This window comes from Empidonax traillii, unplaced genomic scaffold (genome assembly GCF_003031625.1).
Source record: "Empidonax traillii isolate 1590-97213 ecotype Southwest subspecies unplaced genomic scaffold, ASM303162v1 scaffold717:size860381, whole genome shotgun sequence".
Taxonomy (NCBI): Eukaryota; Metazoa; Chordata; class Aves; order Passeriformes; family Tyrannidae; genus Empidonax; species Empidonax traillii.
Genome location: NW_020955910.1, coordinates 6,776 through 33,083, shown reverse-complemented (window position 1 = coordinate 33,083; position 26,308 = coordinate 6,776). Strand labels below are relative to the sequence as shown.

Here is a 26,308-nt window from a genome sequence, read left to right as displayed (position 1 = left end):
TCCACTTTCTCAGCAGTTGAACAGAAGGATCAGAGGGTTTGGCTATTAAAGCTCAGTTTGTCTTTGCAGGATCTTGTACAGACGGGACAAACGAACAGAAACCTCTTCTTGACACCAACAACCTCAATTTTTAAGGTTTCAGCTACTGAGGCCTGGCTAGGGACGTGGGTGAATTTCAAATGGCTGCAAGGCCACCGAAGCAAGACCTTGGAATATGGAATGTGGAACTGGGGGCTTGCTGGCTCCCAGCTGGTGAATTGCTCTTGACAGGGAGGCTGGTTTGGAGACACAACTGCTGCTCCTGCTCCTCAGGAGGGAAACACCTGATGCACTCCAGATCCCATCCCCTGGAAAATCAGGATGGGACCTGGGCATTGGTTCAAGGGGTAATCAGGAGGGACTGAGCAGAGGGGGCTACAGCCTTTCTGGTCTGCTGGGGGATCTCCCAGAGCATCTCCTGAACCCACAGCTCTGGGGATTGCTGGAAGCCTGACGTGCTAAGCTCCTTCTGCCTCTGTTCCCTCAACACTGTATCATAAACAAGTCCTTACAGGAACAGCAATAAAATCAGATTTGATGCTGTTTCCACCACAGAAAGGCTCTGCCTGCAGCTCTCGGTTCAATGTTTATAGACACACCGCTAACACATCACGCTGCACACCACGTGTGACACCTCTTCTAGGGCTAAAAAAGAGGATTTCATTCCTATCCCACACGTGGCTGCTGGCAGAGTCCTCAGGGATGTGGTGTTTTCCCAGCTCCTGCCCATCCAGCACGAAGGACAGAGGCTGGAAGGGACGGATGTGGCCGTGAGGCGACAGGTTTGGGACAATTCCGACACCAGCAGCAGCTGCACAGCACCAAAGCACCACGTCACAACGCAGAAAGCAACAGTGGGACATCATTCACCTCAGCCTGGTGGCCTGGGCTTTTGTGGGAAGGTGGCAGGACATGGTGGGAAACAGAGCAGGAGGACGGGAATTCCATGCTGGGAGCCTCTGCCCCCTCCAGCGTGTCTGGGATGGCTAAAGACACACTCTCACAGCTCAGCACCTCCTTCAAATTGGGGAGATAAAAAGCATCAGTGGCACAGCAAGGCTGGGTCTAAAACACCCAAAGACGTTTGCCCCGTGGTGGCATTTCCTAATTGTCCCATTCCTCCGGGGCAGGAAGGGAGGGAGAAGCACAGGTGGGCTGCAAAAACTGCTGGAAAACACGGAGCATCTCACAGCACCTTCCAGAGCAGCTCGCAGGGAGCGTGGGAGACACTGCCCAGGACAGCCTGGGTGTCCCAGGTCATGGGATCACAAATCCTGGAATGGTTTGGGACCTTCCAGACCATCTTGTCCCACCCCCTGCCACGGGCAGGGACACCTTCCACTACACCAGGCTGGTCCAAGCCCCATCCAACCTGGCCTCGGCCACTCGCAGGGATGGGGCAGAGATGAGAGGGAGGGAATTCCCACAGCCCCACTGCTGTGCAGGGAAGGGAGCCCTCACTCCCAAATCCTCACCTGGATTCCAGCGATCCCACCTGCAAGGGGAAATGCGTGGCCAGGTCCCTGCTCACGCTGCTCCCCCTCATCACCTCTCCCTACAGAGCTTCTGGGGTTGAAAGGAGGCTCTGCAGGCCTCCTGATGTGCTTGGGAGGGACGGGAAGATGAGGAAAACCCCAAGAGGATGGACTCAATTCGCAGTCCCAGCCTGTGTGAAAGGATGTGCCCTCTCTTTCCCCGGTGAGAAAAGCAACCTGGCTGTTTCTGGTGTGTTTTCCCTGCAGAAATGTTTATCAGGAACAACGGTCAAATAGTGAATTCCCCATTGCTGTGTAACCAAATTTCCACTTCCTTGCCTTAATAGAGTCTGATAGATTTTACAGAAATCTAATTTAACGTAATTTAATCTCAACCTCCCCCCCCCCCCCCCCATTGATTTCACGGTAGATTTATTTGTGATCATGGTGACAAAGCAATTCCATGTTCACTCTTAATCATAATGCTGCTGACATGGGATGAGGCAATTATCTCATGCCTCTCCTTCCTTCCCCTCCTGGACTTCTGATTGCACTGTTTTCCTACAGGACTAATAGGAATTGGAAAGCAGGCAGTGCCTGGGAAATCAACCCAGGAACTTCCAGCTTCTTGCTGAGGGGCTCTGACCATTCCCAGAGTCCAAGTCAGCCGTGCCCCAAGCAGAGCCTGAGGCCAGTGGGAAGCTGCAGTTTTTTTTACCAGTGCCCTCCTGAGCTCCTCTGGAAATCCCAGATTAAAAAGAACCCAAGGAGTGTCCATCTGTGTCCACGTGAAGGGAATTTATCCCATCCCTTGCTGTATTTGTCAGGGCTGACAGTGCCAGCATTCCCAGGGCTTTAGGAGATTCCTGCCTGGTCCTGCTGGCCACGCTAAAGGACAAGGAGTGGCTGGGAGAGCAGGAGAGGGACCTGTGGCTGTTTTTGGTTCTTAACCTAAAATTCCCAACCTTGGAATGAGCTGGAAGTGGCAAGAGATGGACTTTCAACCCTCCCCAGGGACAACGGCCAGGACAGCGTTTCCAGCAGCTTCCCCCCTCAGGGAGCCCTTGGGAGATGACTCAGGATGGTGAGGGTGGTGGTGGTGACACCCCGAGGGACCAGGAGAGCTGCTGTCCTGTCCCTTTGGCTCTGTGTCACCTGGGATCTGACTGTCTGCTGATCCATCCCCTCCCTGCCCCTGCCACGGGAGCTTTCTGGGAGCTCTTACCAGGCCTTGGTGCTTCACCTGCACCGCTGCCTTCAGGCTGTCCTGAGCCCTGCAGGGCGCCCGGCCCTCGGGGGCCACGGCACCTCCCCTGCTCCCGCCCGGGGCCGAGGTGCTCGTCCCTCTGGACATCTCCAGCTCGATCTCAGCGTCCATCTCAGCGTCCTCCTTGGCCTCCTTGTTGCTCTCCTCCAGGTGCTTCATCAGCACGGCCACCACCACGTTGACCAGGACGAACTGGGCGATGAGGACGAAGGTGACGAAGTAGACGGGGGAGATGACGGGCAGGTAGCTGAGGCAGTGCTTGTCCTCCCGAGTGCATTCCCGCAGAGTGTCCTGCAGCAGGAGGGGGGGGAAAGGTGAGGCATTAACAAGGGCTCCTTGGGCTCCCAACGCAGAAACATCAAATTAAAAGGTCCTGGACACAAAAGCTCGTGGGTACAACTGAAATGGATGGAAAACATGAATTACATCATCTGCAAAGAGGGGGATCGTGTTGCCCATTGAGGTTGTAGACCATCCCTTGAGGTGTTCAAGGCCAGGTTAGACAGGGCTTGGAGCAACTTGCTCTAGTGGGAGGTGTCCCTGCCCATGGCAGGGGGTGGAACTGAGTGAGCTTTAAGATCCCTTCCAACCCAAATCATTCTGGGATTCTATGATACATCCCAAAGGCACAGGACACAGAACACATGGTTCCCTCTCTCACTCGCAAGGACTGGCATAATTTTCCTGAAGTATTAGATAAAGGAATGAAGTTTCAGGCTGGGTGAGCCTTAGGAGAAAATCACCGCCCGAAGACACACGTGGCCTTGAAATTAGGAAGCTTAATTTGGATGTTTTAAGAGGAAACCTTTTTGTTTTCACACAAAATCCGTTTGAAATCTTTATGTACCTACAGAGAGAAGAAAGAGCCCAGACCCACCTTCATGATGCCATTCCAGTTGTCCCCCGTGGACACCCTGAAGAGGGTGAGAAAGGCCATGCCGAAGTTGGTGAAGGTGGCGTGGCGACTCAGGCCCTCGCAGGGATTTTCTTCGCTGCAATCTGCGGGACAGAGAGGCAAGAAACGCGCCAGTGAAGCCACATCTGCTCACCCAGAGCAGCCCCCAAGCGTGGTGGTGGGACCCTGGGCTGTGTCACACTGACAGGTGGCATCAGGGAGTGGTGACCTCACGGGGCAGTGAGATGAGCTCTAAGGTCTCCCTTCCAACCCAAACCGTTCCGTGGTCTCTCCGATTCTCTTTAGGGGCAGAGCCAACACCAAGAGATCTAAAAGGAGGTGGAAGAAAGCAGAATTCCTGGGCTGCTTCAGCAAATCCTGCTCCACAGCATCCTTTGTCTGTTTTCCTCTTGATTATGTCCTTGTCTTGATGGTTTTTTACAGGGTACATCTACCATGAGGGATAATTCACTGAGATAAAGTGGAGCAACCTGACATTTCCCCCTTCCCCCCAGAATTAATATCCTAATGAATGCAAATTGAACATAAGAAATATCCCTCTTCCCATAAAACACAGGCTTGTTAAATATTCATCAGGTCAGGCAGCAATGTCTCTTGCCTGGGCATTTCACTCTTAGGTAATTATTTTTAGATAAATTGGAAGGAAAAACAGAAAAGCAAAAAAAAACCACAAACCAACCCACAGATGACCAGCCCTGGGGAAGGGAGTGCTGATGGTTCCTGTGGCTGACATGGACTCGCAGTGAGCAGGAAAAGGGAGTGAACTGTTCCCCAGTTAAATTCCCAGTTTGCTGCCCCAGAGCAGATCCCAGTCTGTGATCCTGGGGCTGGCATTGCCAGTGTATGTGTGGAAAACCAACCAGGATTCAGAGCAGCAGAAGGTGCCTCTGTGAACAAGCCATTTTTCACCTTTGTGACAGAACAAATACATACATATATCTAGACATGTAACATAAACCCACAGTATTTCACTTGGGGGGGATGCAGAATTAATTTCCTTCCCCCCCTCCCCGAATTTGTTGGAGACTGAAAAATAATTTGTTTTTGCTTGAAAGAATTATTCTGCTTTCAGGCACTTGCAATCTGAGCAGAGGGCTGGACTCATAAAGGGGATTAATGACAGCCATAAACCCTCTGTGCAGGAAGGGCCCTTCTGTGCTCCTGAAGCCCTAATTGGGATGGAAATGTTGAGGAGGCAGACACAGCTCCTTCCAACAGCATCTTTAAGGCAGGGATTGCTCTGCCCTGGCTTTGCTGGCTGTGTGTTTGCTCTCTGCCTCCACCTGGTTTTACTGATGGACACATTCCTGACCAGCACCAGCATCCTCAAGCTGGAGGAATAACTGGACAACCAGGAACTTCCTGATTTCTGCAGAAAGGGGGAGATGATGCTGAGAACAATGGACAGGCAAGCCCTGGGCAGCTGGAAGAGCAATGTCAGCCAAGTGCAGGGAGCTCGTGGGGCGTGGGGGAAGCTCCGAGGAGGGACATGTTTATGGTGGCATCTCTCCAGCACCACTCTGACCACCATCCAGCTTTGCAGACTCATGTTCTGACTTCAGTAGCAAACTTCCATCTTTGTGGACATAGCCACGCTGGACAATTATATTTAAACAGTAAACAACAGTTCCTCTCCAGCCAAGGGTGGTGCTGGGCAAGTCCCTAAATGTGTGTTTGTGCACGTTAGGCAGGTTCTGTGTTACATCCTCACGTGTCATCTGCGACCCTGAGATCAAGAGAGAACTTTCATCTTCAGAACATGAGCTGTGAAAGCTGAGGAAGGCCCAGGAACGAGAGAGAGAGAGAGAGAGAGAAGAAAGGAAACGGCGAGATCCCAAATAAACATCAACCGGATGAAACGGAGGGCGTCGGGCTCATTACTCACCGAGCTTGCCAAACAATTCCACTCCCAGGGCAGCATAGATAAAAAACAGGAGCATAAAAAGTAGGCCAAGGTTCCCTACCTACACAAGGAGAAAGCAGAACAAGGGTCAGGCAAGTTGGAGGTCATGAATCAAATCACTCCATCACATTTTAAACACAAGCAAAGGAGGGACGGGCGGCCAGAGGCAAATCCACACCTGCCCTGGCTCCCCAACACCCTGGTCCCCTCTCACAGTTCTGCTTTGAGGGACCCAGAGAGCTCCTCTGTGGGTGGGAATGGGCAGATACTCCACGTGCAAAGCAGCCTCTGGTGCCTCTCCATCACCCTCCACTGGTGTGGAATTTGGCCGCTCTCAGGGGCACTTTCAGGGCAGGGGGAGTTTGTGACCTGGGGCTTTGAATTTCAGGGGCCTTTCCCTTCTGTTTGGGGCCCTGAGCATGAAGACAGTGACAATAACAAGCCACCAGAGGAACTGCCTGGTTTCCAAAGGTTCCAGTGGCCTGGAGGGCTTTCAGCAAAGGAACATGACTCCAGAGAGAGGTGAAGCTCTCCGATGTTTCACCCTTTAAGGACATTCCTCAACAACAACTTCCCGAATTTGAGCTTTCAGTGTCTCCGAGGAAAAGCCTTATTCCATACACCAACACTGAAATGAAGGCACCTGGCAGCTCTAGTTGCTGCTGGAGGTGCTAATGAGCACTGCAAGGTGGCTGAAGGGGGGTGAGAGAAGTGAGATGATGCTAAAAGGTTCTCAGTACCAATGGCACTGCAGTTATCAGCACTGCAGTCCATCACAACACGGGATCCAAGCCCTGAAAACATCTTCAAGAGCAGATATTTTTTTGTGATTCAGGCAGAGAGAACATGAAGGGCAGAGCAACCTGACCTGCCACAACCTGCAAGTAACTCTGCTCCCATTTATCTCTCCTGCCACTTTAATTGCTCGTGTCTATCAGCTCTAGCAGAGATAAAGTGATCGAGTTCTCCAACCACACGTGGCAGCACAAGCATCATTTATCCCTAAATAACAATGAACTAGGTGGTGATCCAGGCAGAGGGAACCCTGATCTCCAGGGTCTCTTCTACTGAACTCTTCCTTCGAGAGTTTTCTTCTCTGAGGTGGCACAGCCACAGTGGTGTTGGGGATTTGCACCATACTCCTTCATTTCATCAGAAAAGTTATCAGTGTGATAATTAAATTAACACAGCTGTCACTCAAAAAAGAGGTTTTTTTTTTGGTTTTTTTTTTTTTTCTTGTGTTAAAGAAATGGGAGTAGTCAAATCACCCAGTGGAGGCTGTAACTGCTGTAAAGCCTAAACTGGCTACTCCACACAGAGCTCTGCAATTCCACAAACATCACTGCCATCCTCCAGGGAACGACAGAGATAGAACAGGGATGGGGATGGCTGGATTATCTCATCTGCCTGTACTGTCTCCTGGAATAATGCTTCCTAACTTGTGTCTGCTGGACCTGATGGTTTGGGAGACATCAGAAGGCAGCCTGCAAAGTGACTGCAAATGAGACAACACAAGAAAACAGGCACATGCACAAATACACACACAAACTGCCAGGGAGGCAAATGAGCAAATAATTACAGGGAAGGGGAATAAAAGTGACAAACAAGCCTTGGAAGTCGAGTGTATATTAAAGCCCTGCAGAAGAGGGTTTTGGATTTTGCTCAAAGCAGCCTGAATATCTTACTGCTATTTTAATGCCTAATAAATCAGCCTGCAAACTTAAGGCACTGATGAAACTCCAAAGAATTTAGACTAACAACAAAGTTCTTACCAGGTTATCAGTCAAAACCATCATCTGGCTTTCAGCTCGCAGAGGATGTTACGAGCTGACATTTGCTCATAAACAATTTGCTGCTTTCTAGTGGGCATTAGCAAAAGATTCTGTATTTATGATGGTGACTAATTGCATCACTGAGCCAACGTGGCTCACAACAAGTCCTTCAAAGGCCACAAAGGCTCACAACAGAGTCCTCCAAGGCATCACAGGCACAGCTTAAAACTGCTGAAAGAGTCCTGCTTGCTGTGCCCCCGAGAGCAGAAATGGGGCAGCTCCAGAGCTCAGCTCGTGCCCAGGATCTCTTGAGAAGTGCCTGAATACCTGGCTCTGATTTGGAAACGTGGCCATGTGAGAGACAGGTGGGACACAGGGACGGGCTGGGATGGAGGCAGCAGGTCAGGCAGTGGCTGTGAGCAGAGGGAAGGCAGACTGAGAGTTGTCTGTGACCTTGGGTGAGTCACTCCTCTCCTGCAACTCCACATCCCCATCTGTAATTCCCTCAGGGACAGGTAATTAATGTCTCCAAAGCACTCTGAGATAGATCTACTGAGACCAGACAAGAAGAAGATGGGGCATGAATCACGTTGCTGAAAGGAATGGGAGGGGGGCAGGAGCACAGCAGCCAAGGGCTGGGATGTCTGGGCTGGACTCTCTATCAGGAACAGAAATCCAGTGTCTACTCAGAAGCCTCAACTCTGGCAGCCAGCGAGCCAGGCAGGCTCTGAGAGGTGGTTCTGCTCCAGCAGCACTGAACAGGGCAGCTCTGGTTATCCATCCAACTCCCCCTGACTTGGGCTGGGCACAGAAAACTCCAGACATTCCCTTTTTCTGGCAGCCAGGGGCTATCAATCATTTCCTGGGGCTCCAGCACCGAGGAAGGCTGTGGACTGCAGGGAGTGAAGCAGAGATGAAGAACACCCTGGAGATGTTCCTGGTGCCCTCAAGTACCTCAGAGAAGCCAGAGGAGCTGGAGATGCTGCTGAGCATCTTGTGATTCCTCCTGGCCCTTCACTTGCTGGAATCTTGGCTGGCAGAGCTGTCTGTGTGCCCGGGACAGAGGGATGCTGTGGGCACAGGCAGAGTCCTCCATCCCACCCAGAGGAGCAGGGAGGGCCTCTATGAGGAACCACCACCCTTCCCCACAGTGCATCCCAGCTGGATCTGTGACCTGCCATTAAAAGCCCTGGAATAGCTTTCCTTTTCCCGAGGAAAGGGACTTTGCACACACCCAGCTGGCCTCTGCTCTCCCTGCTCTGGGAGAGGCACTGATGGAGTAAATGTCTTCTCTGGTCCCAGCCCTGCAGTGCCTGGGTGAAACCAGTTCCTCCTGTGCCTCTTCCAGCTCTGACATCCATTAATCCTCCATCACACCCTGGCATTCCAGTTGTTGCTGCAGGCAGGGCACACAGCTCCCTGGAATGCCTGTCAAGAGCAATTTCTCACAAAACTAAGCCCCTGCCAAACATTTCCAAGGACACGAGTCCCCCTCGTCTTCCCCCCATCGCTCTCCAGCCAAAGCAACAATCCTGGCAGCGGGAAAGCACAGGCTAATTTATGCACTAAACCCCAGAGAAAACGGACACATTTGCTTGGAAAACAGAGGCCATCTGTGAGAATTCCAGGGATTAGTGGGAAGGGCCAGACAGACAACCTTGGAGGCTGAAATCGTGTCGCTGGTGAAACCACAGGCCACCAGCTGACCCGAACGAGCTGTGGGTCCACTCAGACCCACGGTGCCAAGAGCCAGCAGGGTGGTGCTTTCTGTACCTCAGGATTTCTGCTTGGCTGCTCTCGTCCCTCAGGTTTCTCTGCAGCACAGCCCACACACACCTATCTTCCAGAATCCACCTCATCCCCCCTGCTCGCTGCTCAGACATTCCTGGTCTTGCTCTCTGAGTTCACATCACTTTGGGGGGGGGGTGTTGCAGTGTCTGGCAAGAGCAGATCATTCCTTTTTGTCCCCCAACTGCTGCAAGACAATGCCAGGAAACCTTCTCAGGAGCTGACAGTGAGATTAGCACAGGAATTCCAGCACCAAAAGGAGATAAGGTCCAGGACAGGAGCAAACTACAGATCCTGCCCTTCAGGGCACTGATAGAACAAGGAGTTCTTCCCTCTTTCCTTGGCAGAGAGTCCATCCAGGGGGAGATCCAAGCTTTGAAGACAGAGAGGAGGGTGTATTGTACAGCCTGCTCTTAATTAATGTGCCATCAGTGGATCAGGGGAGAAAAGAGAAGGAAAAAGAGCCCAGATCTTTTGATAGGCGAGTTCCACGTCTTGCTGTTGTTGGCCCTGCAGAGGAGAGTGGGAATTGGACTGGATTCCCTCTGTCCTCTCCATCAGGAAGAGCTCTGGCAGCTCCACAGTGACTGCAGGGTTTCTTGGTGGCAGTTGAGGCTGGAAGTGCAGTGTGGGGGATTCACTTGCCCCAGGAGCATTTCAGCCCAGCCAAAGGCCACATTCCAAATCTGACAGCAGGTGCAGGGGAGGGTGAACTGGACTTTGGAAAGCAGGGAATGGGAAAAGGACTAAAGGGCCACCATCAAACAGGAGTCTCACAGAGCAGACTTTGCTTACAAAACCACCAGATGTACAAGCAAGGAAATATTCAGCTGATGGATGAGTGGTGTAATTCATTATTGAGTCTTAATGGGGCCAGAGCTCATAAAGAAGAGGAAAACACTTGAAACAGGTCTTGAAAACCTGCTTCATACTGAGAGATTAAAGGAATTCAGTGCTCTTCTGTTTGCCAGACTGCAAGAGATTATTTTATCTATCCCTGCTCCAAAAAGAAGGGCTAGAAGAAAAGAGCAAAATGACATCCAATGACAAAATAAACTTGGCTAATTCACACTGAAACAACAAGTAATTTTTAGCAGAAAGAGTAAACAAGAATGTATTTCATTAACAGGGGATGGCTGATTCCCTAACACTTTTTATACTTGACACTTTTCAAGGCTTGCTCCGAAGTTCCAGAAGAGACCAAGCCTGTGACAGCCTCAATCTTGGATCAGAAATGCTACTTTCCCCCAAATCTGGGGACAGTTGGTTCTCCAAGTGCTACTCAAACTGTTATCTACTGCGGAATAAAAAACAAAGCTGATGAAAACCACCCAGAAGAAAATAAGAAGTGTTTTGCACTGACAATCCCTTGTCATCGTCAGCCCATAAAGAGACGTTCTACATTCACCACACAAAGAATTTCCCCCCCAAACCTTAATGAATAAACATGAAATCAGCTTTTTTTTTTTGTCACTTAGAAGCCACATTCAATGAGGATTTTCCAGCTGTGGTTTCAGGCTGCTAAATTAATTAGGGTAGGAACTCATCCCCTGCCTTGGAAATGAAAGCTGCAGCTTTGTGAAGAGTGATTGCTGTTGGAGAGGTCACCCCAAGCTCCCCTTCCTATTTTCTCAACTTCAGTGGAGGCCAAACTGGCATTTTTATCTGCATGAGATCTGCTTGGAATAGCCCTGGGGTTTTCCCTTTAATAGAGACCTCGGTTGGAATGTAAACTGCAAGAACACCCCAAAGAAACCAAAAGCCTGGCCTGCAGCCACCCTATTGTTTGGGGGGGCAGAGAAACCAAGGAGGGAGAGAAAATATGATCTGCAACCACAATGCTTTTTGAAAGGAAAAAAAAAAATAAATCAAATAATCTCTTGAAATGCCAAGCCAGGGGCCAGGTTGGTAAATCTCTGCTTTAGTCTCAGCCAAAATCCTTCACTGCAAAGGAAATCTGAATACCAAAGGGCAAATTGTCTCAGATTAGAAACATCTTAATGGCAGTGATGAAAAGTAAGTGCAAATGGGTCTTTTCAAGAAAAAAAGAAATTCCCCTTGTTTTCCAGTTCACTTTGAATAGATCAGGGGCTGCTTTGTATTCAGTAACTAAGTCACAGGGGTTTATTTGGGTGATTCCATGGAGCAGTTGCACCGATTCTCCTGTGGCCACTCATCCTCTGGAGGAGAGGCCAGCGCAGTGTCTGCTCTTGGCCAAGCCACATCCTGCTGTTCCCAGGGAATTCCTGTGCAGGCAGCTCCAGCTGATCCACACGAGGCTGTCCACCACCTCTCCCAGTCCATCCCAGGGCACACAGAATGGATTGGTCCCATTCCTAAAGCCCCTTCCAGCAGCTCAGCTGTGGGATGTTCTGGAAGGGTTGAAAACTAAGGACTTGTCTGACCACATTTGGGCATCCTCAAAGTGCTGCTGCTGAACTGCCGGGTCAGAGGAGAAGGTGACAGGGTTCTGGCACCTCATTTGGGACTCAGTTCTGGCTAAAGCCTGGCAGTGAATGTTTCCAGCGCTGTCTGGTGGGATACAGCAGCCTGGTGATGCAGGAAATTGGGATGTGCAGCTGACTCCAAAGAGCTCAGCCCATCAAACTTGTACACCACCAGAACACAGCCTGAAGAGGACAAGATCTAAAAAAACAAAGGGACCCTAAACTTCTTGGAATTCTTCTGATGGAGGACTGCAAGTCAGCAAAACGTTTCTTTCATTCGTTTCTCAGATAAACAGATCCACTAAAAAGTGCTCTCCAGGAACTGAACTCCTGAGGGATCCTAGCAAATGTTCAGACTGGCAGCATCGTTGTTCCTCCTGCAGTTCAGGAGAATGTGGTGATTTGAGACCCCACTCCAAGCTTTTAACACTCAGAAACATCTCTCAAATTTGCTTTTTGGAGGCTGCAGCTCCTCTGGCAACGGTGTCCATAAACATGGTTGTTCCTGCCTCACAGAACTGCTGAGCTGGGAGCTCCCCCTGCTTTCACCAACACCTTTCTCTGTCTGTCCTTGTGTTTCCTGAACTTGCCAGTGGAATCTGTGGTTTATAAGAGCTTTGACTTTCAAAGAGCTCTGACTTAAGAGCTCTGACTCTGTTAACTCTTTATCCATCACTCTGGTTCTCCCGCCCAACACACCCCACGTGAGCAGGACGTGCCATGAAAAGCTCTGCTACCAAGGCTCAGACAAGGCTGATCATCTCCCCAGGTGCCTTCCAGTGGCCACCAAATGGTGGCACAGAGCTGTCCCCAGGCCCAAAAGGGGAACCCAGTGGGCATGGATGAAGTCTGGGGGCTTACCTGGGGAAGGGCTTGTACCACCGTGTCCAGCAGAGCTCTCATCCCTGTGGCCATTTTCAGCAGCTTCAGCACTGGAATGAAAAGCAAATCCTGGTCAGCAGGGCTGGGAAATCTCACAAGTAAAATCCACCCAGGAAATCCAGGTTCAGATCCTCAGGGAGGGTTTCCATCTCTCTCACAGCTGTTCATCCACGTGGCAAGTTCTCTGCATCCTGGCAGGGCCCACAGAGCAGCTGAACATCCTGAGCTCCAATTAATGGTAATAGCAGCAAAAGTAGAGTTGGGGGTGTTCAACCTGGAGAAGAGAAGGCTCCAGGGAGACCTTAGAGCCCCTTCCAGTGCCTAAAGGAGCTCCAAGAGAGCTGGAGAGGGACTCTGGACAAGGGATGGAGGGACAGGACAAAGGGGAACGGCTTCCCACTGACACAGGGCAGGGTTATTGGGAAGGAATTCTTCCCTGTGAGGGTGGGGAGGCCCTGGCACAGGTTGCCCAGAGAAGCTGTGGCTGCCCCTGGATCCCTGGAAATGTTCCAGGCCAGATTGGATGAGGCTTGGAGCAACCTGGGCTGGTGGAAGGTGTCCCTGCCCACGGCAGGGGGTGGCACTGGATGGGCTTTGAGGTCCCTTCCAACCCAAACCATTCTGAGATTCCATGAAAACAGACCCAAAGCCACAAGAACTCCAGAGTGCCCAGGCAGAAAAACGGGAGAGTGAAGGGGAGAGACTTCACCAGTGCAGGACATCATCTCAAGTTCTAATTGCCATCACGTCCCTCTCTTGTCTGGATCAGTACAAAAGGCCTGTGATCCCAGGTTTCAGAGCCCTATCTAAGATACCACTGGAAAAACAGTTGTCTGGTGGACATGGAACCAGCAGGACTGGAAGAACAAAAGGCCAAACCATTCCCTGAGGTGTCTGGAGGGATGGCTGAGAGCCTGGAGCAGGACACACCTCTGGCTATCCTGAGCACGCGCATGATGCGGATGATGGTGGGGTTGATGGGCAGGGCAGCGTTCATCTCGATCTCCTCCAGGGTGATTCCCACAATGGACAGCAGAACTATGGCCAAATCCAGCTGATTCCACCTGCACAGACAGGAGGGGCAAAAAAAAAAAAAAAAAAAATTAAAATCACACAGTAGGAAATTGTATGTTAAAGACAGGCTCGAGCAGCCCCCAAACGCTCCTTCTCTCTCATATCTGAGCCCAGGGTCCTCTGTGTGGTACAAAAGCAGCTCCCTGCAGCTGGCACAGACACCCTGAGAGCCACAAGCTCTGGGAAGTGATGGAAGCTGGCTGGGAAGTGTCCCTGCCTGCCTCCAGGCTAGAGGGATCCATGATGTGATGCAATACAGCTGCTCCCATGGTGTCACCTGTCCCTTGAATTACTCCACTTGAGTATCTTCCTTGATTTATGGCCTAACACTTGTGAAGGGCCTTTCACACCAGCACCAGAAGGGCAGCAAGAGGCGAAGAAACTGCGTGTCCTGCACACTCTCATCACTAACATTGCTCAGAGCAGCTTCCAGCCACTCGAGTCAGGGTAAATGAAGCAGCCAAGCTGATCTCGTGGACAAGTGTCCAATCTTGCCCTGCTCCCCAGCAGGTCACCAGACCATGACATGCTCTCATACACGTTCCCTTCTGGCTCAGTGGAATGCAGAATGAAATCTGTGGCTCTCTGCAGCTCTGGGGTGTGAGGGCAGAGGGGCTGAACACAAAAGCTTTACAAAGCCAGCAGTCACCAAAGGACTTGTTTCGGGGGACTCTGTGTCCTCAGATTGCCACAACCACTCTTTGGAGGGCTGGATTGATGCCAACAGGTCGTTTCTGAGCTCTGAGCTGCCCTGGTGGAAAGGGAGGCACTGGGGGGGTGAGAATGCATCTAGAACTTTGTGAGGTTTCTGGAATTCCTCCTGCAGTTCTTAAAATTTCTAGTTCCTACACTGGAAAGCACCCACGGCGAGGCAGCCCTTGGCTCTTCCCTGCACTCAGCAGGCACTCAATGCCATCCCAGGGATGGATGCTGCATTTCCCCAGCACCTGGCTCTGCAAGTGGGTCAGTTCAGCTCTGAATCCCAAATGTACAGGAGTTTAAAATAGTCTCACCTGTCCTTAAAGAACCTCCGGAAACCGAACGCCACCAACTTCAGAAGCGCCTCGAACACGAAAACGATGGTGAACACGTAGTTGCAGTACTTCAGGGCTTCATCCAGGGACTGAAAAGAGAGACCCCAGTTAGACCAGCCCAGTTATCCTTCCCTAGAACCCCCCACACCCCAGAAGAATTGGCAGGGACAAGGGTGACACAGGAACAGAGATAAAAGAAATGAAGTCGTAAGAGCTCGCACGCTAAATCACACAGCAAAACTCAAACAAAGGATTAAACACCGATTCAAACAAAAACCTCAAAAGCACTAAGATGAGCTGGCCTAAAACTGTCAAGTTCAACTTCAGTGCACAACTTGTTCGGTCCGGGGCAGACAGAAAAAATTTCACTCCTTCCCCGCCTACTGAAGTTTATTCCTGAACTGCCCAGCCTTGGGCAGAATAAAGGACTTGATGGATCAGCTCTTGATTCCAGCATGGCAACCCCTTGGGACAAAGGCTTTGCTTCAAAAGCTTGGAAAAAAATAAATAACCTTGGAGCTGGCTTAGATCTTGCCTCCTTGAAAAATGGCACATCCCTAGAGCGGGGCAAAGCGTGTCCATATTTGGTGCAACGCTCCCGCTCTCCACAGAGCTGCTTCGGAAGTCAGGAATCCACAGTGTTTATACTCCAGCATGGTGAGTGTTTATAATGGATTTCACTGGAGCTACAGGCCAACAATAGCAAAAGAATCTTGCTGGGACCTTAAAATAGACAGTTGCAGAGTGAAACGGCTCTTTGGATGGGGAGGGACTGGGGGAGAGGAGGGAGGGAGGGAGGGGAATTCAGCTCAATATAACACAGGCCTTTGTAATTTCAATAAGGAAATGATAATTATGAACATCCAAACAGGCAGAATTGGGAATAAATGCAATAGGGGAGTCTGCAAAGCATGTCAGAGGAAGCCCCAGGGCACAGGAAGGTTCTCTGTGTGATGGCTGGGCTTTGCCGACCCCACACATATGACGGGGTCAACACAGCATGACCAAACAGTGATTTTTCTGGAAACAAGAGCTGAAAGTTTTTTAGGTGTTGGCATTCCTCACTGCACTACTCTCCCCCTACTTTTGGTGCAGTGCCTAAATTAAAATGGCAGCTTAAAAGGGGACAATTCCTTGTTCCATCCTGAGCCTGGCTCCTCGCATCGTTTGCGACGGTTTGCATTTGGATTTACAACACTGTATTTGTGAACATAAATCGAGTGTAAACAAGACCTAATCTGGATAAATAACATTTACATGTGAAACAGAGGCTGTTCTGCAAAGGAATCATGGGGCAGAGCAGCACACAGGCAGCTGGGGTAAAATACACACCTTCCCCTCTGGCTCAGCATCCAGGGGGAATCTGCAGGTTAGCTGGCAGACCATGAAATACTGGAAAGGTAAACAGTGAGCTCCAGGAATGATAATATGATGGAAGATTAATATATGGACAGGCTGTATGATCTATGTCAAAGGTCTTCTCGGGAACTGATGCCTTCAGGATGCACAAAGAAGGGTTGCACTTATGAGTTGGTTTATTCTAAATTCATTGAGGGAAAGAAACGTTGCTCTGCACTCAATAACTTCAAGTTTATATTTCTTAGTGGAATACCCTAAAACTTTGGGCTGTTTTACAGCCTGAGGGTCAGTCATGGGGAGGAAATATTTGGATTGGTCTTTTCCTAGTAGAAGTTTAGTTCCCTCTCCACTAGCCTTATCCTCTGTTTGGTTTCTCTTTTTATTTTTAATCAAAAGCAGGGAAACGAAGGTTTTGGCTGAGGTAAGTGACTCCCAAATGGTGGAGCTGGCCCGGAGTGGGATGGATTTAGAGAACAGGGAATGGTCCTAGGGAAGGAGGACCACTGGTCAATGGTATCCCAAGGGAACAGCGTCCTCTGCTCCCCACCCTGCTGGGCATCTCTCACCTTGGGCTGGTTGTAGTGCTCCATGGACATGGTGATGACGTTGACCCCGATGATGAAGGTGATGAACAGGTCGAGGTAGTGGCTGGTGCAGAGGCTGTGGATGTATTTCCGTGCCGGGGAATAGTCGGCGTAGTAAGGTCTGCGCTGAGCCTCTGCAGGGAGAGGGAAAGGCACGCCATGAGCCAAGCCCTGCTGCAGGGCTGCTGCCCGAGGGTCACCTCAGCCATACCTGCATCCAGGGAAGAGCCTGGGGAGAACTGAGTTGGGAAATCCACGTGGGACGGCCCAGCGATTCCACCCCGGTGGGTCACTGGGACAGGCCAAACCTCTCGAGGCACCTTTGCCAACCTTTTCCCTCCCAAGGACGCTCCCTATCCTCGCTGCTCTGCCTCAGGTTGGAGGAAAACCTCCTCAAGGAACAGGGCACGAAGCAGGAAGGGTGAGGAGCAGGGTGGGAGCCAGACCCGAAGCCAAGGGAGGAGCTCCCGAAGCGTCAAACCCAGCTGAGCTTCAGCTCCGGCTTTGAGCGAGGGTTAGGGCAGGTCTTGGCATCGATCCCAATCCCAATCCCAATCCCACTGATGTCAGGCATGTTCCACATGGGAGAAGAACACGAGCTGAGCTCAGCTGCTGGGACAGGAGGATTTTGGGGGGGTTTTGAAGGGCACATGCTGAGGGTTAGGAGCGCACAGCAGACACCAGCAGCCACGCAGAGGGGGCTCAGCACTGGGCTCTGTAAGGACAGTCAGCACAAGCTCCTCTGGAAATATAAATGTCAATTCATATTCATAAAATACATCATGAACCAATATATATATACATAAAACCAGGGCCTGGCTGCATCTAAAAACTCTTTTTAGATTCAGGTTAAATATTCATTCAGGCTACCACCACGTGAATTTTCCATCTCTGCCTCTGGTCATGACTCCTCCATTTTTTTTCCTCTTTGAAACAGAGAAATTTCTGCACGTGGCCAAGTTCCTGGGGCTGTTCCAAGGAGAGTGTCTGGACCCTGGGACTGGGCTTACTTACCCTGGGATTTACTGTGTGTGTCTCTCTCTTAAATGAGACTGTGACCACAGAGATGGCTGTGGGCGCTCAGATGGAGTCAAATTCTTTTCAAACTTAAGAAATGTAAATATTCAGAGTTTACATAAGGCCAGGGCAGCATTACTGCAGATTTTGCAAGTGGAAAAAGACACGTTAGGTCATACCAAGCCAGAGCAGGATTGCTGTTAACAGAGAGGGGGGTTTGCAAATCTGACAGCAAATTAAGCTTTAAATGCACAAGCAGCTCAGAAAAAGGAGTTGCTTTACCTTAAAAATGAGGAGGGAAATGAGTTCAGAAGTACTCAGTACTCCCTAAAATACATCTTCCCCTCCTCTCATCCTGCTAATACCTTTCAGATGACTCTTAAAATGTGTGTGGAGGGGTTTGGTGGTGCAGTTGATGCCAGATTAGAGTCCAAACCCCTAAAATTAATTGGATAAAGGGAACCAGAATCTGTTGCTCTCTTTCAACTACAGCTCCTTTTTTTTTTTTTTTTTTTCCTCCGGTAGTTAAAAGTACAGTGGAGGCATCTGAAAAACATTTCCTTCTGACCAGGGTCACCAAGACTTATTTTTATTTTTTAAGGGGTGTGGAAAAACAAGATGAAAGCAAAGAGAGTTGGTTTTGAATACATTTCTCTGTTGCTTTCATGTGCCTTAATCCTACGAGTCATCTTGGACCGGTAGGGCTGACTTTGCCACTGAGCTCAGCGTGTCTAAAAAATAATAATAAAAACATTGCAGGATGATATTTATTTAAGCCTGTACAATGTGCTTTCATGTGTATTCAGGATTACAACATACTTTTTTCTCTTTTCTTTTTTTTTTTTTAAGGAAATGTCTTCTTGGGAATGCAAATAATCAGCTCATTGGGAGGTCTGAGAATACCCTTAGTAGCTAAATGTAATATTAAGGGACTATTTATTGATGAGTAATGGTTGATTAATGGATCTCAGGAGAACATTAGCAGGGATAGGTTGGCAGCACATAAGGAAAACAGGTTGCAGGTGACTGTAACTCCCTTCTAACCTGCCCAAATGCAGCCATTGCAGCAAAATATCAGGTGTTTATTATATTTTATAAACTACTTACATAGGGATAATCACAAGAAGACATTTTCCACTGTGAAGCTGCTGAACAGAAAAGCTTCTAAGCCGCCTGTCAGCAATACAACTTGTTCTTTAGGTGGGCTGGAGATAAAAAAAAAAAACTAAGGAGAAACCACCCAGCCATAAAGGTGGGTCTGTTTTACAGCCCAGAGGTCTCTCTGTCAGCTCAGGCTATGCCTGGTCAACTCTCTGCTCAGAAAACCTGGGATAGGTTTAACTGGACACGGGATGAGGAGCTCTGGGAAACGCCTTTAGGACACACACACCACCTGAAGCCAAGGTTAACACACGGAAAAGGAACTTCTCCAGGGGACAGACACATACAGGGACAGTGTGGCATCAAGGTGACAATAAAAACACATGCACAGTGCCATGCTCAGGGCAGGAACCCATGCAATGTCCATCAGAGGAGATGCTGCTCATGCCGGGCTGGGGGAAGGGCCGGGATGTGCAGCGGCGGCTCCCGGCAGTGCTGGGGTCGGATCAGCCGATCCCAGGATGGCAGAGGGGGTTGCAGCGGGGTGGAAGCAGGGACAGAGCAGCCACAGTAGCTTCGCTGCAGCTCTGACCCCCTCCAGGCAGGAGGGAGGCTGCATTTCAGAGCTCCCAAGGCCCCAGCTCTGGTCATTCCCAAACCTTTCTGGGAACAGTTTTACCTCAGCCAACAGCAAAGCAAGTGGCTCTGGCCTCCTCTCAGCTCACACACCACACATTTTTAACTCTAAGTGAGAATATATAATCTTAAACTCCCCAGTTTGGGTGCCAAGTGTTCACTGCACACACCTACTGCTCCAACAGCCTGCTCCAAACCCCATCCAACCTGGCCTTGGACGCTTCCAGGGATGGGGCAGCAACAGCTTCTCCAAATAACCTGTGCCAGGGCCTCCCCATCCTCACAGGGAAGGATTTCTTCCCAGTGTCTGACCTGAACCTCTCAGTTTGGAGCCATCACCCCTTCTCCTGTCACCCCATGCTCTGTAAATAGTCTCTCTCCATCAAACACAGACAAGTTTCCCTTCAGCTGACGGCCTGAACTGCTGAAAATGCAGGAGGGAAAGGAGAAACCATTAAACCAATGGAAAAAAAAAAAAAGAAAACCACAGCCCTTTCTCGCCCCCAATTCTAGATGTTGGCTAATGCTTGAATCTCACCTCCCCGCAGAGTATTTAAACTTCTTTGCTTGTGATTGTGCTGACATGAAAATTAATGAAGCACCGTCTCCCGGCTTAAAAGCATTTTGGTTGGCATTCTAATTGCCAGCTACAGCTCCTCCATTACAACCCTCTGCATGAAACATTAGAAAGCCCTAATGGGTTTATCCATGCTTGGCACGGAGCAGCTCCATACCTGCAGCTGCCTGGAAAAATAAAGGAGATGGGCTGATAATTCCCCTGGTTGGAAACACAGAACACTTGGATATACAGCGCCCGAAAATTCAGTTACAGTTTGAATATTTTCCTGCTGGATACACAGAGGGCTGTGGCACTGAGAGGATGCATTAATTTAAATACCTCTGTGTGCTGCCCAAGATTGTTCCCCTCCAGAGAAGGTTTTACAGTCAGTGCTTTGAGAGGCATCTCTGCTGGGTCTTAAAAAACTGGCCTTTCCTTGATTCCCAGACACAGCTCTGCTGGGAAATGCCTCGGAGGAACACGCCTATGGCCACAAGGAATCGGGAAAAAGCTTTCCTTTTTTTCAGAGTTTTCAGGTTTTGGGGTCTCCCCAGGGACCAGTGACACGGTGACACCACTGCAAGGCACTCTCTGGTCCCCAGCCAGAGCCTTCCCTGGGCTGTGATTCCCTGATTTCCAGCTTTTCCAGCACTACCTGCCCTGCTTTCGGCACCCAGTGTCACCCAGACCCCCTTCCAGCCTCTCGAAGCCCAGAGCTGACCTGACACATCTGCTGCCTTCCCAGCAGACACAGGACACTTGGATTTGGCCCCACATCCTGCAGGCAGAGGAGATCAAGCTGATCCACGTGTTTTTTAATCAAAAACTTCAATCTGGGGAGGCTGGTTTGGGTCTGTGTCTTCTGAGAACCTCACTAAAAGGTTGGGAGCAGCAGGATTGTTAAATTCCACTACCCTTATCCACCCATAGACCCAGTGGATGGGAGCAGTGACGGCGGCAGGAAAATATTCTGGTTTATCTCGAATTTTTCTCCTCACATAAAGAAGCTCACTGTGCACTTCTGCCTCCAAAACCACATCAAATGCATTTCTGCATTTGAACTCAACCCCCTGCCCTCTGCTTTCCTGTCAGCAGAGTGAACCTGCTGTCACCCTGTCCCCAAATCCCTCCAAGGAAAATGTGTCCTCCACGGAGCAATCCCTCTGCAGAGCCTGGGATCTGCACCCAGAGCCTGCCCAGGGACCATCCAGATGCTGCTAAGCCGAGGTTTAATCCACTCCCAGGCCTGAGCCCAAGCCTGCCCTGGCTCCGTGGGGCATTTCTGCGTGTGCAGGTTTGGACAGATGCCACAGAAGCACAGGGGACACCACAGACAGGAGACAGGACACAGAGACAGGGTGCCAGGCAGGCAGCGAGCCCAGGTGGACAAGTGGTGCTCAGATTGTTCATCTAGGGGCTATGCTGGGTCTTGCCCCTGTTAACAGCCCTAATTCTCCCTCCTCTTGTGGTCTCTCAGACGCCAGAAATGGTCGCTGAACCAGAAGCAGGGCCCTCTCTCAGGTTTCCCACGTGGGTTCCTGGCTCCTCCACTGCTCTGCTGTGCCCATCCTGCCCCGTGGCCTCACCTGGAAGCAGTGGAAGGTGCCATCCCACCCCTGCAAACACACACACACACATCCCAAAGAGACTCTGCCCCACACGGCACCAAGCACAGCTCACATCTTTCTGAGTCTGCCACAGCTTTCCAGCAAATCCATCATCTTCTGAATTTACCCAGGAGGTGAAAACTCCTCCCACTGAAACGACCAAAAAAAAAAAAAAAACCACACCCAAAAAAACACACCACCAAAAATCCATTAAAATGTCAATAGCAATCTTCCAAAACGCATTATCAGATATTTGATTTCGCCTTGTTAACTGCTCAAATTCGGGTGCCAAGCTGTCCTTGCTGAACAGAGACAGGTAGAGCCAGACAATCTAAGGGAACCTTCTGGAAGCCCAGCACATGGCCAAATGTTTTGCCTCTCAGTTGCTATGTTGCCTTGATCACCTTCCAGAAATCTGTCCTCCTCCCTGCGTGCTCTCAGGGAAATGTTACAGCCCTTCCCTGTGCGGTGCCTGGGTCTGCACTCCAAAATATCTCCTCGAGTCTATCCTGGGAGACAGCTGGATAAAAGAGGAGCAATGTCACAGTGTCCATCACTTTGACAGGGCTCTTTTTGGTGTCTAAACAGCAAGTCACAGTCAGGCTTTTAATAAGATTTACTTCCTAATCAGGAACAGCAACTGGCTGTGGCTTAAGCTGTGTCTCCTTACCTGTGCCACGGTCTGTTTTCTCTAAGGATGCTTAATGTTCTTTGGAAATAGCTTTTTTTCTTTTTTTTTTAATTTCATATAAACTTTGAGTTTATCTGAATGCCTTCTCTCAGCACGTTGGGGCAGAAATTCTGCACGAGCCTAGCAGCCTGAAGCTGATTTCCCTTACTGTGCTGCGAATGCTGCCTTCAGCATTTCCACCCTCCTCCAGCTCAAAAACCAAAAGGGGAGAAATGAAGTTGCATTTGAGCTCTTCTAAATCTCTGCAGAGATTCAGTGTCTGCCTGCAGCTGGCTGGTTTGAGCTAGGCTTTATTTTAACCCAGCTACTTAACTCCCAACTGACTAAACTAGGCTTGGCCTTCACCCTGGTGTCAGGACAGCCTGTGGAGACCACGGGGCAGACATTTGGTCTCCCATGGCTCTGATAAAGAGGACCACAAGAGCAGGAGATAGAGGGATACAGCAGCCTGACTCCAGCCTGGATGGATGGAGGGAATGGGATGGGGTTTCTCCCAGCAAAGCCTGTGCCCACTGTGTCCTCAGAGCTGAGCTAGAGGCTATTTTCCCAGCTGAAAATGGATACCAGTGGCCTGATGTTTGGCCATTTGTCACAATATTAGGTCCTTCCAGGAGATGACACAGGCAGGCAAAGGGACACAGCACTGATGTGGCAAGCAGGGCCTGAAGCACTCCAGCCTTATCCCAGCCTAAAGCTCATCTTGGATCACCGTGGGCATGTTCCATCATTTACTCCCCCAGAACGCTTGCCAGCAACTAATGCAGGTCACCCCTGTTCTCTGAACTTCTGGGAAGCTGGTGTGGCTGTTTTCCCGGCAGTTTTCCTGGAAACACCCACCAGATGCTACAGGCAGCTTGTCCTGGGTGGAAGCTGCCAAGGAGCAGTGGAGGTGAGGATTAATGCAGGTTTGGGTCAGGAAAAGAGCACAACAGGCTCAGGTGTTTTCCTGGTCTGGTTGGATGGTCCCTGCTGGATCCGCTGAGAGGCAGATTTTGGCTCAAGGCCTTTTGTTGCACCCTAATGGCCCCTGCTGGGCAGTGTTTCCATGAAGGGCCACCCCCAGCCTGCGACGGGATGAGCATCTCTTGTAATGGACATTTTCCAAGGGAGAATTCCCCAGCCAGCCCCATCCTGGGGCTCCACTCCTCTCCCCAGATTGTGTCCATGCCCTCATGCAGGTCCGTGGCATGCGGGGCCATGCGCCAGGACTCCAAAAAAAGCATCACAACTATTTTGTCTAAGAAAAGAACTAAGAAATCAAACCACCACCACCACCACCATCCTCGGATGCAAGCGGCACGTTAAGCCACGGGGTGCCCCCGGAGAGGCCTCCAGGCACACAGGGAGCTCACTCCCCACATCCCTTGGACACACCGAGCTGCTTGGGACACTCCAGCAGGACAGAGGACTCTGCTTGCAGGAGGATTTTCCCCCCCAGCCAGGTAAACAGGTAATAATTCCCACCAGGCTTGTCCAGGACAACTCCAGGGCGTCGGCAACCCCGAGGCTTAAGGCGCCGCCGAAAAGAGGCAACGAAGCAAAACAACCTCTCGAATCCCCGTGGGGAAAAAAAAAAAACCAAAAACAAAAACCAAAAGTCTGGCTTTGGGAGCAGGCAGGGCTCAGAAAGATTTTGGTTTGTAAGGCAGTCTACCGACCAGACAGGTACATCTCCTTACTCCTGCGCTTTTTCTCCAGGCGTCGGAGCCGCTTCTCCTCGCGCCGCCGCGCCTCCTCTGCCTCCTGGTGCTGCCGGCACTTGTGGAAGTTCTCCACCACCACCCCCACAAACATGTTGAGCACGAAGAAGCTGACGATGAGCAGGAAGGAGATGAAGTAGAGAAGCATCCAAGGGTTATGGTTCTGGATGGGCTGGTGGGGAGTTAAAGACAAGGGAGAAGTGGCATAGACGAGAGATGTGTTTAAGGCAGGGGTTTCGGGTGCTCTGCAGCAACAAGACAGCACAGCTGTTTGCTGTGGGCTGGGAGGAGATTTTTCCCCCAAAACAGTCGCCTCTCCTTCACCTTCTCCCTGACTAAAATGTCACTTTTGGTGTAAAACCCGCCTTAAGTTGGCACACAGGATTTTAATCATTGTGGCATTTATTTCGCACAGCTAAAAATAAACCTCAGTGGATGTGCATCATCCCACCAGCAGGATCTTTTCAGCTAAAGATAGGCTCCAGATTTCTTTTCTTTTTTGAGATGTGGGCTCATGTTTCTCAGTTGTTCTGAGATCTTCAGAAGCCGGGGAAAATTAAGTACTAAGTGTTACTGTAGCTACTATGGGGTGCTAATGGGAGACTTGTGACTTTCCTCAGAAAATGACACATAACACACCAACTGAATGCCTCTTTCACGACATTCCTGGTTGTTTCACATTCCTGGTTGTTTCCCACCCTCAAGTACCCTCATTCTCATTAAAAGCCCCATCAGTGCTTGTCTGTACTACACAGGGTGCTGTAAAAGCAACTTGGTGGAGAATGGAAAACCTTGCCAACTCAGTGAACAGTCAGGACCTCAGAGGTCCTGTAACTCTGCTCTTTCCTGGGACTTCAAAAACACTGGAGTTCCCCAGGCATGAGACTTGTGAGAGCAACCCCCTGCACCCTGCAGTACCTGTTGGTCAATGCCCACGGCATCCAGCCCGTCGTACATGATGTTCACCCACCCGTCCTTGGAGGAGAGGACAAACAGGGACATGAGGGCCTGCAGGAAGACAGAAGACAGGGGTCTTGCATTTTGGTCCCCAGAAAAGGAACTAGAACCAGGCAATCCTCGCCAAAACCAGCCCACAGCTCATAACACATCGCCTTGGCCTGGAGTTGATGGACAAGCGCAACAGTTTGGGGTTTGCTTTTACCTGTTTCTAAACCTGGTTTAAAAGTGAGCAAACTGGGTTGTTACTGCTCCTTTTCCCTCACATATGGACTGACTTTTGCTTGGACACATCAGGCTTTCTGGTCACCAAAGCATAATTAAAAATCAGTATTTCAGGCTGGCCCAACGTCATCCAGTTTCAAAAAGCAGTGATATATCCCAGCTCCTACTGTGGGCTGACTTGCTTTTCAGCCAGTAGAAAGCACCTTTTTTCTTCATTTGCAAACACAGCAGCCAGAAATCAAGGGACTAAAAGGGACAGTTGAGGTCCATACATGAGAGACCACATTCCCATAAATAAGGAATTGTGTCTCTCTCCAAGAAATCAAGTGGTGACCTGATCCATTTTTACCCACAGAATTATTTACCTAGAGAATACCCACAGAAAATTTTACTCATGGAATCATCTGGGGTGGGAAAGACCTCTTGAGGTCATCGTGTCCACCCATTAACCCAGCACTGAGAAACGAATATTGATGTCATTCTTGGAAACTTCCTGCGATGGAGGTTCCACACCCTCCTCCAGCAGCACATTTCAAGTGTTCACTGATTAAAAGCTGGTGCAGAAATCCCTGCAATGAAGGGTCTTACCTGCCCCAGGTTGTCAAAGTTGTACTTGCGCCGGACCCATTTGTAGCGAGCGTTGGTGCAGTCGGTCTTCGTGGTGATGTTTTTGACATCAGGACCATCACAGTAGTAGAACTTCCCTTTGAAGAGCTGCATTGGAGAAGCACAAACTCAAAGTTTATATGAAACAGCCCTCAGGCAGGCTGAGCTGATGCTGTGCTGTCCCTCAGGGAGGTCTGTCTGCTCTCCTAATCCTGAGAACCCCCCGAGTGAGCAGATGCCAACCCCACCCCAGAGCATTCCTCCCACATCCTGGCTCTTCTTTTCTCACTGAAATCTGGTTTGGAGATATTTAAGCTCTTTACTTCCACCTTAACCCCAGCAGGTGAGAAAAGCAGCTTTCCCTTTTGCAGCAGTCACTTAGAGATGGCCACAGTGAGGGAAATACTCTACCTGGACCCCTAAAATCCCAAAGATAATGAAGAAAGCACAGCAGATGAGAACAATATTCCCGATAGGCCTCAAGGAGGAGATCAAGGTTTCCACCACCAGCTTCAGACCCGGGGCTCTGCTGATGACTCTGGAAAAAAATGACAGGACAACGAAACTTTTAATTTTTCTGCACGACCTGTTATTATTCAGCTGCTTTTCCTCTTGCCTGGGCTGCAGTGAGGCTGACACAACCCTCCTCTACCTGCAGGCAGCGTTCAG

At 50.1% G+C, this 26,308-nt stretch overlaps 1 protein-coding gene across 1 annotated transcript in view; it reads right to left on the bottom strand.

Annotated features, from left to right (window-relative positions):
- The window catches only part of LOC114065982 (voltage-dependent T-type calcium channel subunit alpha-1H-like), a 39,954-nt gene that overhangs the window by 7,263 nt on the left and 6,383 nt on the right, over nt 1–26,308 (bottom strand). Inside the window, exons 7-18 of the mRNA XM_027900317.1 lie at nt 26,051–26,177; nt 25,622–25,747; nt 24,770–24,859; nt 23,810–24,023; nt 16,523–16,674; nt 14,577–14,686; nt 13,420–13,553; nt 12,469–12,539; nt 5,583–5,661; nt 3,659–3,780; nt 2,740–3,072; nt 910–1,056 (exon numbers count right to left, since the gene is read on the bottom strand). Of these exons, the coding sequence (XP_027756118.1) occupies nt 910–1,056; nt 2,740–3,072; nt 3,659–3,780; nt 5,583–5,661; nt 12,469–12,539; nt 13,420–13,553; nt 14,577–14,686; nt 16,523–16,674; nt 23,810–24,023; nt 24,770–24,859; nt 25,622–25,747; nt 26,051–26,177 (1,705 nt within the window). The remainder of the gene's footprint in view (nt 1–909; nt 1,057–2,739; nt 3,073–3,658; nt 3,781–5,582; nt 5,662–12,468; nt 12,540–13,419; nt 13,554–14,576; nt 14,687–16,522; nt 16,675–23,809; nt 24,024–24,769; nt 24,860–25,621; nt 25,748–26,050; nt 26,178–26,308) is intronic.